This window comes from Sinocyclocheilus grahami, unplaced genomic scaffold (genome assembly GCF_001515645.1).
Source record: "Sinocyclocheilus grahami isolate Dianchi unplaced genomic scaffold, SAMN03320097.WGS_v1.1 scaffold1138.1, whole genome shotgun sequence".
Taxonomy (NCBI): Eukaryota; Metazoa; Chordata; class Actinopteri; order Cypriniformes; family Cyprinidae; genus Sinocyclocheilus; species Sinocyclocheilus grahami.
The window spans coordinates 280782-293305 of record NW_015506317.1 but is presented as its reverse complement, the minus strand read 5'-3'; the positions used below and the strand labels follow the sequence as shown (position 1 = coordinate 293305).

The window sequence follows — 12524 nt, the reverse complement described above, 5'->3', positions numbered from 1 at the left end:
TCTATGGCATCGCTTGAAGAACCTTTTGAAGCACCTTTATTTTTAAGAGTGTGCTATTACTCTATAATTGACACTTAGTTACAAAGTTACTTATAGTTAGTAGAATGTCTAAATTGGACAATCAAAATACCCTTCATATTGAAAACTCTGACTTGGTTTAGGCAGAAGTAGGTGTCTTGGCAAATCTAGGCACACTGACACTGAGATATTTTGTTAAACATTTCAAAGATTACTGGGGTCTTTGTATTGAGAAGCAAAAATAGTATTAAGTCTGAACTACTATTGAAATTAATGTGTGATTACACATTACAAAAATGTACAAACATCAACTTGGTTTGAATAAATCTGTATTGACATATTTCTGAGCCATGGGTTGATCCATGGGTTTGTGATGATCTTGGTGAATGATGATGGAGATTATGGAGCAAATAATGAGGTTGAAAGTGAGGAATCCATTAACCATTTTCTATTGTAACTATGTGATAAGGCATTGATTTCTTCATGCGGCTGATACTATGATCATTACAACCCTAACCTTCCCTACTAAGATCAATATTAGTATTGAAATCTTTAACTGGTGTTAGCCTCATTTTAAAATGATCTCCATCCACGCTAGCATTTTCAAGCGTTTCAAGTTTCTCATCCACAGTGAAACGTCAGAAAACATTAAATTCGCTTTACTGCACTTGCGTAAAGCCTCACAAAAGCTCACTGAGACAACACAGGTTTTCATGCTATTCTTCGGGCAGGATCATTTTCTTTAGGAAAATCTCTCACCATTCACTGACGCATTCAGGTCACACTCAGATTGTATGTCTGAACTAAAACGCAACTTGCCCTCGTGTTTTGCCGCAAACAGCAATCGCAAGTAAATTTTCATCTGTAGCAATGCTGTGAATAGCACGTAACAGGCAACAATAGCATCTATTGGTACAATATGTGTCACATGACTAAACATGCATCATCTTTTTCAAAAGCCTCTGTTTTCATAGTCCGCACTACAATGTGTAAACCGCATTTTTAAATGTATCCACTTTTGAGAGCGTTTTCAAAAAGCTCAGTTTTCCTTGACAAAAATGTCGTCTCAGTGTGAATGGAAGGCCAAAATGGAGAGAAAATTAGTGTGGACAAGGCCTTGGAAAGTTGGAATTTGCACCTAGGGACCACTTAAAGGTGTACTGTAAACTCTGGCATGTAAACCACCAACTATGCTGAAATACAGATGTACATGGCTCACCCAAGGAGATGCACTTTTAAGCAAATAAAATGCACCAGTTGAGTTCTACACGTTAGATATTGTGTATTCCCCTCAATTTAGTTGTAGACATTACATGTCTGAAAAGCTAACAGTAGCACTGTTCTTTTATTTTCTTCTACATCATCATCCAAGTTTTGGCCAAGGGGAATGCTTTTAGTCATTCAGTCGGAAGTTAGAGATATCAAGTACAAATATCCCATATCTTGCAACACAGCCCGAGTCTAGGGAGGATGTGACTTCACAGCGAGAGATGTGCGTAAAACCTGCATAATTCCACTCAGTGACACAAACGGAGCATACATAAGCATAGCAGTATAATCCTAAGGGATGCTGTTTTTCAGATCAGCAGAATTAAAACAATAGGTTGAGAGAGAAAAACATTGCGAACCTTGGCAGAATCCAGGTTATGCAATGTGCATACATCACCGCCAAATGTACTCACAGACGCTTCACCTAAATGCATATAAAGACCTGTAAAAGCTTTCTGTGATCGCTCCGTTAAAGTAAACGCAAATCTTTTTGAGTACAAGATAAAAATTGACCCAGAACACTCAGTGGCCACTTCCTGTTGCTACGTATGCGCACGTGTGTCACGCAGGATTCTGGAAGTCAGTGCGGGTAAACGGATGGTCATCCTGGCACAAAACCTTGCGTAGAGACCTTCCTTTCCTCTTTTTCTCCTCTGTCCTTCTGCTGAGAGAGGAGAGATATGGAGCCTAGCCATCCTCTGCCTCTCTATATAAGGGCATGTGGGTCTCTGCTGGATTTGTGGAAGGAAGTCCCTTACAAAAATACTGTAGTGATGGATACCATGGTACTTTGGTATAACCATGGTACCGAACAGTTCACTCTCACATAAGAAATATCAAAACGTCACGTTTTAATGTGATTTTGGAGCATTTCGGTTGAGTGATGCAAACTACAGAGGTAGGGACAGAGGCAAAATCTGTTTTCATTACAGTATTATATAGAGTTTAGAGTGATTGTTTGCCGAATTTATTGAAACAGAGTGTGAAGATAAGCAAGGCTTTGTGAAAAAAACATTCCTTCATTTAACAATGAAATTTTGGGTCACACTGTACATTAAGGTTCAATTCTCACTATTATCTAACTATTAACTATGACTTTTGCCTCAACAAACTCCTAATTTGCTGCTTATTAATAGTTAGTAAGTTAGTTGTTAAGTTTAGCTATGGGATATAGGATAAAGGGGTCTAAAATATATAGTTCAGTCATGAAACTCTAGATGGCGCATTCTGACGGGGTGTTAACGTAACTGATGATATTCAGAGAGTTAAACGACTTGGCACAAGCTGATTGGTTCATGCTACATATTCAGCCAATGAGCTTACTGCCTTGCATTTATATGGCTGGCTAGCGTTCACTTGAGATTCCTGCAGCGCGCTTTCAGAGTGATCTGAAACCCTCCACCTTCCCCAGCTCCACCTGTATAGATCTGCTATGGGTTATTTTATATGCTATTTGTGCAGCAGCAGTATGTCTTAAATACTCACGGCACCGTATCGCCATATGCATTGGCAGTAGCAAGTTCCTGTACTTGCTTGCAGCAGCAGCAATAATCTACAACTACAGCAATAACCAACAGCAGCAGCAATTCAGCAGCAGCAGCGTAGCAGATCTATTCCGTCAAGACCAAATACATAAACATTGTCATATCCATCACCATGCTAAAATCTTCAGAGAGCTGTCATGATTGAAATATGATCATGCAGAATAAGACCATAATAAGTGCTTTATAATTACTAATAAACAACCAATATATGCTAGTAATGTGCATGCTAGTTAATAGTGAGAATTGATACTTTAAAAAGTTTTATCCGATTTAATTTATATATTTCTCTTTTACACAATAAGATAGGAATGAAACAGGTCCCTGAATCGGTTTTTAACATAAATTCTTTCCAAAACATACAGTTAATTTGATGCATTATATTAAAATAAAATCCATACAATTACTTGGAGATCGGATAATTTGATTAACATTTCTTAAAAGTATGTTGATAGAATATAATGTGAGAAATCACTTCCGGATAATCGAAAATGGGCAACGAGGCGGGAGCTGGTTGCTAAAACCACGCCCACTTAGCTCGACGGCGGTGACAGCAGCGGCGATCCACCTGTCACTCAAGTGGCCACGCCCTTAATTATGCAGAACTTTAAGGCTTAAAGGGGTCATATGATGCTGCTAAAAAGAACATTATTTTGTGTAATGGAATGTGTTTATGCAGTTTAAAGTAAACAAAACACATTATTTTCCACATACTGTACATTATTGTGTCTCCTCTATGACCTGCCTTTTTGAAATGCGTCGATTTTTACAAAGCTCATCGGTCTGAAAAGCGAGGTGTGCTCTAATTGGCCAGCTATCCAGTGCGTTGTGATTGGCCGAATACCTCAAGTGTGTGACGGAAATGTTACGGCCCTCACCATACTGTTGATGCCGTGTCCGGCCGGAGCGACGAATGGAAGGTTGCCGCTCGGTCTCAACACAAGAAGATGGACCTGGGAAATTGATAGTACAGGTAATATTCTGCTTTATACCTGCCCAAAATAATATGAAAGGTCCAAGTAATACTCAGAGCATATTTTACAATGGACCATTATAATTATTGAAAACTACTGCATTCAGTCCAGTATTCCACTCATATACATACATTTTGTACATATATAATGTGTACAATTATTTGCTATTCTAAAATAATTCATGGATTTCTGTTGACAAAAAAAACATGATTTTGCTGATTGCCTCAAGTTTGCAGCTGATTGGTCCATGACAGTGAACTTTCTGAGGAGGCCTTCAGCCTTCAGCTCATAGTGTCTTCAACACCACAGTCATGCTCAAACTATTGGTACCTTTGCCCATGCAAATCACTATGACTGAAAATGCTGCAATTATTTGCTATTTCTGAGATAAAACAGTACAATTTTAATGTTAACATTGTGTGTTCAGAAGGCATTTAGGACTTAAAAGTCATCTGGTTGATAAACATGCTGTTGTATTCGCAAATGTGATTCTGTATGTTACTGATCACATTTTAGTAAACAAGTAGTAATTTGTACTGAAATGCAATTTTGAAATAACGCAGTTCCCAACCCTTCAAGCCATGTATAAAATGCATTTATACACCCATAGATTATGCATACAGACATTTGTATATGCGCTATGCTATTACGGCCTCAGAGAAGTGGGAGCGAGATGAAAAAATCTAAATGGAATATTAAACAGTTAAGACAATTAATTAATGCAGTAATTTAAGCAATGGTAAGCTATGCATGGGGGGGAAAAAAAGAAAAAGTAAAAAGATCCCAGTCACACTTCACAGTCCACAGCTTAGCTGAAAATGCCACAAGCTAGAACTGCACTGGAACACGAGCTTTCAGATTTCATTGATTCAGCCACTATAATGACAAAAGGAGAGACAGTCTTTCCCTTATCTTCTCCATTTTTCCTTCTTCTCCTTTTTTTCTGAAGCAGCAGGAACAGAAAGAACTGTGTGAAACTGGACGACGTAATGGTTTGTTGCATTAGGAAGAATGCATGTCAAAACATTCTGCTTCTTTGTGCCTCTTAACTCCTTCGTGTTGTCTTAATCAGAGTCATCTGCATGCCAGTGTAATTGCTGCTATCAGAGGCAGTGAAACAGAAAGCATGCTACTAGAGCCGAAATAGAATCTGAATAGACTGCGACTTCTCAGTATAGCAGGTTTTTATCACATAACCAAGTGAAAATCACCCTTTCCCTTGTTCTCGCCAGCTTTCTGCCCTGTGTTGTTGCCATGGTAACAGGCAGCGGGAGGCAGAGTGATGCTGTGGGTACCACTGATGGGGGAGATTTGGGGGGTTCTCTCCCTCACGGACTGAGTGGCTTCACGCCTCCTTACTACTAAAACATACATACAGTCAGTCAGTGGCATTAAAGGCTAGTGACATGTCTTTTCTCCACATATTTAGACTGAACAGTGCTTTCAGTGTATTATTCAGAAATATTAGTCAAGTGAATTTATTTCCATGTTGATAATGTAACAGATTTTTTCATAAAAGAATTACATTAAAGAAAATATGTTGCGTAAGTGGCCTTAACTACCACGTACTTACATTTAAATTAATCATTTGGTGCAATGCACTTATTGTGTACATACATGTTTTTACATTGAACCTATTTTAAAAATACCTTAATATTAATTTCTGTAATTACATTTATAATTACACTGTTGACTCATCTCTTACACCTTAACCCACCCTAAAAACCTACCTATACCACCAAACCTGTCCCTAACCTTACCCGTATCCCTAATGACAAAAGGAGAGACAGTCTTTCCCTTATCTTCTCCATTTTTCCTTCTTCTCCTTTTTTTCTGAAGCAGCAGGAACAGAAAGAACAGTGTGAAACTGGACGACGTAATGGTTTGTTGCATTAGGAAGAATGCATGTCAAAACATTCTGCTTCTTTGTGCCTCTTAACTCCTTCGTGTTGTCTTAATCAGAGTCATCTGCATGCCAGTGTAATTGCTGCTATCAGAGGCAGTGAAACAGAAAGCATGCTACTAGAGCCGAAATAGAATCTGAATAGACTGCGACTTCTCAGTATAGCAGGTTTTTATCACATAACCAAGTGAAAATCACCCTTTCCCTTGTTCTCGCCAGCTTTCTGCCCTGTGTTGTTGCCATGGTAACAGGCAGCGGGAGGCAGAGTGATGCTGTGGGTACCACTGATGGGGGAGATTTGGGGGGTTCTCTCCCTCACGGACTGAGTGGCTTCACGCCTCCTTACTACTAAAACATACATACAGTCAGTCAGTGGCATTAAAGGCTAGTGACATGTCTTTTCTCCACATATTTAGACTGAACAGTGCTTTCAGTGTATTATTCAGAAATATTAGTCAAGTGAATTTATTTCCATGTTGATAATGTAACAGATTTTTTCATAAAAGAATTACATTAAAGAAAATATGTTGCGTAAGTGGCCTTAACTACCACGTACTTACATTTAAATTAATCATTTGGTGCAATGCACTTATTGTGTACATACATGTTTTTACATTGAACCTATTTTAAAAATACCTTAATATTAATTTCTGTAATTACATTTATAATTACACTGTTGACTCATCTCTTACACCTTAACCCACCCTAAAAACCTACCTATACCACCAAACCTGTCCCTAACCTTACCCGTATCCCACCTCAATAGCAGCAAAAGTGTTTTGCAATACAATATGAACACAATAAGTACATTGTACTTCTTTTTTGATAGTAGTTAAGGACACTTAATATAAAGTGGGACACAACATGTTTTTAATTTGATCAAAAGTGAAAATTCTACTTTCATATTATAGCTAAATTAGAAAAATAGGAATAGGAAATAGAAAGTTTCACTACTGAAATTGATATAATGAAAATAATATAAAATTAATATAATGTGAAATTAAATAGTATAAAACTCCAAAACTTCTGCATTAACATACAGGTTTATGTCTAAAGAAAATATAATGGTTATATCTTTATAATAAGTAATCTTTTTACTTTGTTTTAATGTTTTTGTCTTCGATCAATCAAATCAAAATTTACGGTTTCAACTAAACCTTAAATATAATTTGAGAAAAGGTAATAAATATTATTAGGCCTATTTTTACTGTTTTCGTGTTTTAGTCTTTGAAAAATAAATATTTTTGATTCATATATGTTTTTTTAATTCATATTAATTTAAAATGTAAAGTTTTAAACCAAACCATAAATATAATTTGAGAAACTAAATCAACAAATAAAGTATTTTTAGCCCTTTTGTTTTTGTTTTTCAGTGTAGTAGTGACTAAAATAGCCCCTACATGTGTTTTTGGATTAAGGAAACTGATGAGAGACATAGAACAGGTGAGCCAGACGGAGATAAATGAAAAGAGATGAAAAAAGACAGAGAGAGAAAGTATGAGGAGAAAGAATGAGGAGTAGGTGCGGGTTGGGGAATACATCATCTAAAGCTATTGGATGGCATTAAAGAACTAGTAATGCAAGAATCCCTCTATTGGCTCTAGTTTCAACTAAACCTTAAATATAATTTGAGAAAAGGTAATAAATATTATTAGGCCTATTTTTACTGTTTTCGTGTTTTAGTCTTTGAAAAATAAATATTTTTGATTCATATATGTTTTTTAAATTCATATTAATTTAAAATGTAAAGTTTTAAACCAAACCATAAATATAATTTGAGAAACTAAATCAACAAATAAAGTATTTTTAGCCCTTTTGTTTTTGTTTTTCAGTGTAGTAGTGACTAAAATAGCCCCTACATGTGTTTTTGGATTAAGGAAACTGATGAGAGACATAGAACAGGTGAGCCAGACGGAGATAAATGAAAAGAGATGAAAAAAGACAGAGAGAGAAAGTATGAGGAGAAAGAATGAGGAGTAGGTGCGGGTTGGGGAATACATCATCTAAAGCTATTGGATGGCATTAAAGAACTAGTAATGCAAGAATCCCTCTATTGGCTCTAGTGCAGATTAAAGGTTGTGGGTTTTGTGTGTGGAAGCTATTATATAATTCATCCTCTGATGAAATTTTTACCACATTGGCAGTTTTTTATTCACGAAAATCTCATATTATTTGTCAGTGTTGTGTGTGCCTGTGTACATGTGCAATTCCCTGCACATTTTTTCCTTTCTCCCAGCATTCCATGGACTCTTTTGATCAATCTGGCTGCCTACGCTTAACCACACAAAGACAACACACTCCTACAAAGTGCACAGTGCTTGCAATGAGTTGCAAAAGCATAAAACTAGGAATTGCACACCTTATCAAAGTCACCAAAGAAATCAGTTTAATCTTTGGTGGGTTTGGATTTCATGTCCATGTGATGAAATGTTAGAGAAATCTGCATTGAGCATTGCTGGCACATGTGATGTCCATTTGAAACCTGTTTATCATTTTAAAGCAGTGTGTCATTTTGTTTTCAATGTTAAAAAGGTCACGGTTTAATGTACGGAAAAAAGTAAGTAAGTATAAATAAGAGTATAAGTAGTAGGCCTAGCTTGACTTTCTAGAGTCTCAGGACGGTCGACCTAGTGGGATGCTTTTAAAGGGGAGGAATTGAAAGATGCTACTTGTCTGAATAGATTGCTAGATGTATTTGTAACAGAGGTCAAATGGTACACTCTTAAAAATGCTGGGTTAAATACAACCCAGTGCTGGGTAAAATAGGGACAAACCAAGCAATTGGGATGTTTTGACCCAGTGGTTGGGTTACTACCCAGAAGGCTGGGTTATACATTTAACCCAACCGCTGAGTCAAAACAGCCCAATTGCTGGGTTTGTCCCTATTTTACCCAGCACTGGGTTGTATTTAACCCAGCATTTTTTAGAGTGTATTGTATGAACTGTACAGGTAAACCTCCCTCCCCTGGCATCTATTGTCAGTTCAAGCCCCACTTTCATTAATCATGGAAATACAAATTAAGATATTTATGGGACACCTTCTACAGAGCTAGAAAGCACCTAGAAACCATTCAAATGGGGAAAAAAAACACCCATTGAGATTCAACTTGAAAGCACTCAAACATTTAAAATACTTGATACTACAGAGGGAGTATTATACAGTTTAATTTCTGTAGACATATCAGAATTGGAAAACAATTGGAATTGGTCAACTCATTTTTGGCACTTTTAGTGTTTACATGTACTGTTAGTCGTTTGTGACATTCACAAACTCCACATGCAGATAATAATGCATTGAATTATAAAGACCCCCCAATTGCATGCAAATAATAAAATGCATTTGCAACTTCATCCAGTGCGTTTTAATGTTCTAATGCATAATGTATAATCAGAAAGTGAGCTCCAAACGATTCAATGCATGAGTTGTGGTTTTGAGTCCAGCTTTGCCTGATATACAGTATCATTGATATATCACTTTATTGAATAGATAAGAAGATGTAGTCTACAAATGGTTGATACCTAGTACCTAATGGTACTGGTTATGTAAACTGTAAAAAATGACCTTGAATTTAACGGTAAAAGACTGTAAAAATGCTACAGTAAAATCCTGTTAAATGGTTAACGGTAAATTCCCCTAATATATACGGTGAAAAACTGTATTGGACATTGCATGTATTGGTCATGATTTTTAAGGTAATTTACCGTTTTTGGAAGTGAAAAAGACCATATAATTTACAGTGAATAACCGTAATTTGACATTCCCAGAATTCCCTGCGTTACATTTCAAATTTGATGTTTTTTTGTTGAAATAACTATGTTTCTTCTAAGTTTTTTCTTATCAGTTTTGTATATTAGAGTTGTGTGTTACACCCAGTGTTGTTAAATGAATGTGTATTGCATTATTTCAGTTTCATGTGTGTTACCATGATGGTGTTTGTTTGTGTGAATGACACTGTGCACCTTCTATATATGTTATTATTTAAAAGCTGCTTGTGGTGCATTTGGTGGTTATCAGTGTATTACAAAGGTATAAAACTTTTCAGTACTTCAATAGGTTGTTATATTAACATTATATCAGTTAATGAAATTATGGTGTTTAACTGTAAATTTAAGTTAAAACTGTAAAACCTAAAACGTTGCTACCATATTTTTTGTGGTAAAATTCCGGCAACCACAGCTGCCGGATTTTTACCGTAAATTTCACAGATTTTTTTTTACAGTGTACTCTAATACCTTTGCATAAACAAGCGTTTGGAGTATTTCTGACTGTGTTTGTGTCTGCTGAGGTCTGGGATGTCTGGCATGCTCAAGTGATGCTGACTCTGATTTAAAAATTAATGAGATCGGAAAAGCGACTACATTTCTGCATGAGGACACAAAGAAATATCTGGTAAAAGGTTTTCTGAAGAACACGATGTTTCAAAAATCAGTTCAATACAATAAGGTTCCAGTTGTTAACTTTATGTAACATGACCTAGCTTACAATGAGCGTATGTATTTTTATTAACTAACATTAACAAATATTAATAAACACTGTAATAAATGCATGACTCATTTTTAGTTTATGTTAGTTTATGCATCATCTAACATTAATTAATCATGAAGTACTGTTGCCATGATTGCAAAGATGTCTTTTATTTAAAATGTTGTTAAGGGTCTGCTTTGTGCCTTTTTTTCTTTCAAAAACTACATCTATGTTGTTTGCAATTAGAGCAACATTAGATTTTTTTTTAATGCCTTACAATTTTTTTTAGCGATAATAGCGATAATATTATTCAGAACACTGAATATACGTTAACACGCAAACCACAATAGTGTTTAAACTGTATTCGTGCAGAGTGAGAGCTTATGTTGGTGTTTATGTTGTCAAGATGTCCAATTTTCCTCCTCTGTCCACACCGACAGCTACTCTCTTGTCTCATTTGTGGGTCAGGTTGATGCTAAAGTCATTGCTATGGTAACAAATTTACATATACTGGATATATGCTCTCTGAATAATAAATCTGATTTCATTACTTGCATAAAGACAGAGTGGATAGTTCGTCCTACAGATTTGAAAACCATATCAGAATTGGGTACAGTGTGAACCTAACCTTTCAAGCCTATGAAATTTGGTTGAAGTGGATGGGGATTGACTTTAAGAAAATGCACGCAATATTCACCCTCCACTTGCACAAAACAATCCAAATGTGCACAATTACAGTATGCAAATACCCCATAGACAAAAGCTGTCTTACAGAGCCAGTCATCTTAAATGTAGAGCGTAAGTCCAGACCCGCTGATGCACGAATTCAATCTGTTTTACTCCTGCCTTCCCTTACAAACATATTTAATCTCTCTTTGTCCATCTCTCTCTCTCTCTCTCTCTCTTGCTCTCTCTTTCTCTCTCGCTCAATCAAACACTGGTACAGAAATAGCCCTAACGACAGTAACAACTGAGATATAAAATTTAAACTGTTGCTATGGGAAATAGAAGAGAACACGTCTGACTGCCATCATGCTACCAAATTAATGAGCAGTATAGAGACTAGCATCGACACAAGTTATTGTACCAATAATACAGGTTACCATGTTAACAGAGTTTAACGGTGCAGAAGGAGCTATAATTAGAGCTCAAGAGAGCAGAATTGTTTCAAAATTAGAGCTCTTAATTAAATGTGCAAAATTGGTCTTGAAAGTGAAAAATGCACATTTGAATAGCAAATGCGAACATCTGCAATGTTAATTAGCTGGTAGCCTAAATAAGGGACAAATTACGTCAATGGAAGAAACTGAGGAAATGTTTTTTTTTAGGCTCTGTTTATATTGTACATCCAATCACATTCCCTCTTTTTATCTCCACCAGGATTCTACTGACAGTTGTGGTGATATTCCGTATCCTGATTGTGGCCATCGTAGGTGAAACGGTCTATGAAGACGAGCAGACCATGTTTATTTGCAACACCCTCCAACCTGGGTGCAACCAGGCCTGCTACGACAAGGCCTTCCCCATCTCTCACATCCGATACTGGGTCTTCCAGATCATCCTTGTTTGCACGCCCAGCCTGTGCTTCATCACCTATTCAGTGCATCAGTCGGCCAAACAACGTGACCGTCGCTACTCCTTCCTCTACCCAATGATGGAGAAGGACTACAGTCGTGAGGGTACCCGCAAACTACGCAACATTAATGGCATTTTGGTTCAGCACTCTGACAGTGGTGGCGGAAAGGATGAACCTGATTGCTTAGAAGTAAAGGAGATCCCAAATGCTCCAAGAGGCCTCCTGCATGGCAAGAGCTCCAAGGTACGACGACAAGAGGGCATCTCTCGCTTTTACATAATCCAGGTCGTGTTCCGCAACGCACTGGAGATAGGCTTCTTGGCGGGACAGTATTTTCTCTATGGCTTTAGTGTCCCCGGCATCTTTGAGTGTGACCGCTACCCCTGCCTGAAGGAGGTGGAGTGCTACGTATCACGGCCCACTGAGAAGACGGTCTTCCTAGTGTTCATGTTTGCAGTGAGCGGGATCTGCGTCGTGCTCAACCTTGCCGAGCTCAACCACCTGGGCTGGAGGAAAATCAAGGCTGCCATTCGAGGTGTGCAAGCCCGCAGGAAGTCCATCTGTGAGATCCGCAAAAAGGACATGGCCCACCTGTCACAACCGCCAAACCTGGGCAGGACCCAGTCCAGCGAGTCTGCTTATGTCTGATCTCCATTCACCTAAATATGGAGTCACAAGGAGTGGGATGTGGTTATGGTACTTGTGCAAATGTTTATAATGGCAAAGGGGGAGGGGCTCCACATAGCCACACCTCTTTCCCACAAGCCACTCCCCCCTC

The 12524-nt window shown here is 37.5% G+C and overlaps 1 protein-coding gene across 1 annotated transcript in view; it reads left to right on the top strand.

Moving 5' to 3' along the window:
• gjd1b (gap junction protein delta 1b) overlaps nt 1-12524 on the top strand; it is a 24207-nt gene extending 11683 nt beyond the window's left edge. Inside the window, exon 2 of the mRNA XM_016252908.1 lies at nt 11551-12524. Coding sequence (XP_016108394.1) covers nt 11551-12394 — 844 coding nt within the window. The 3' untranslated portion in view covers nt 12395-12524. The remainder of the gene's footprint in view (nt 1-11550) is intronic.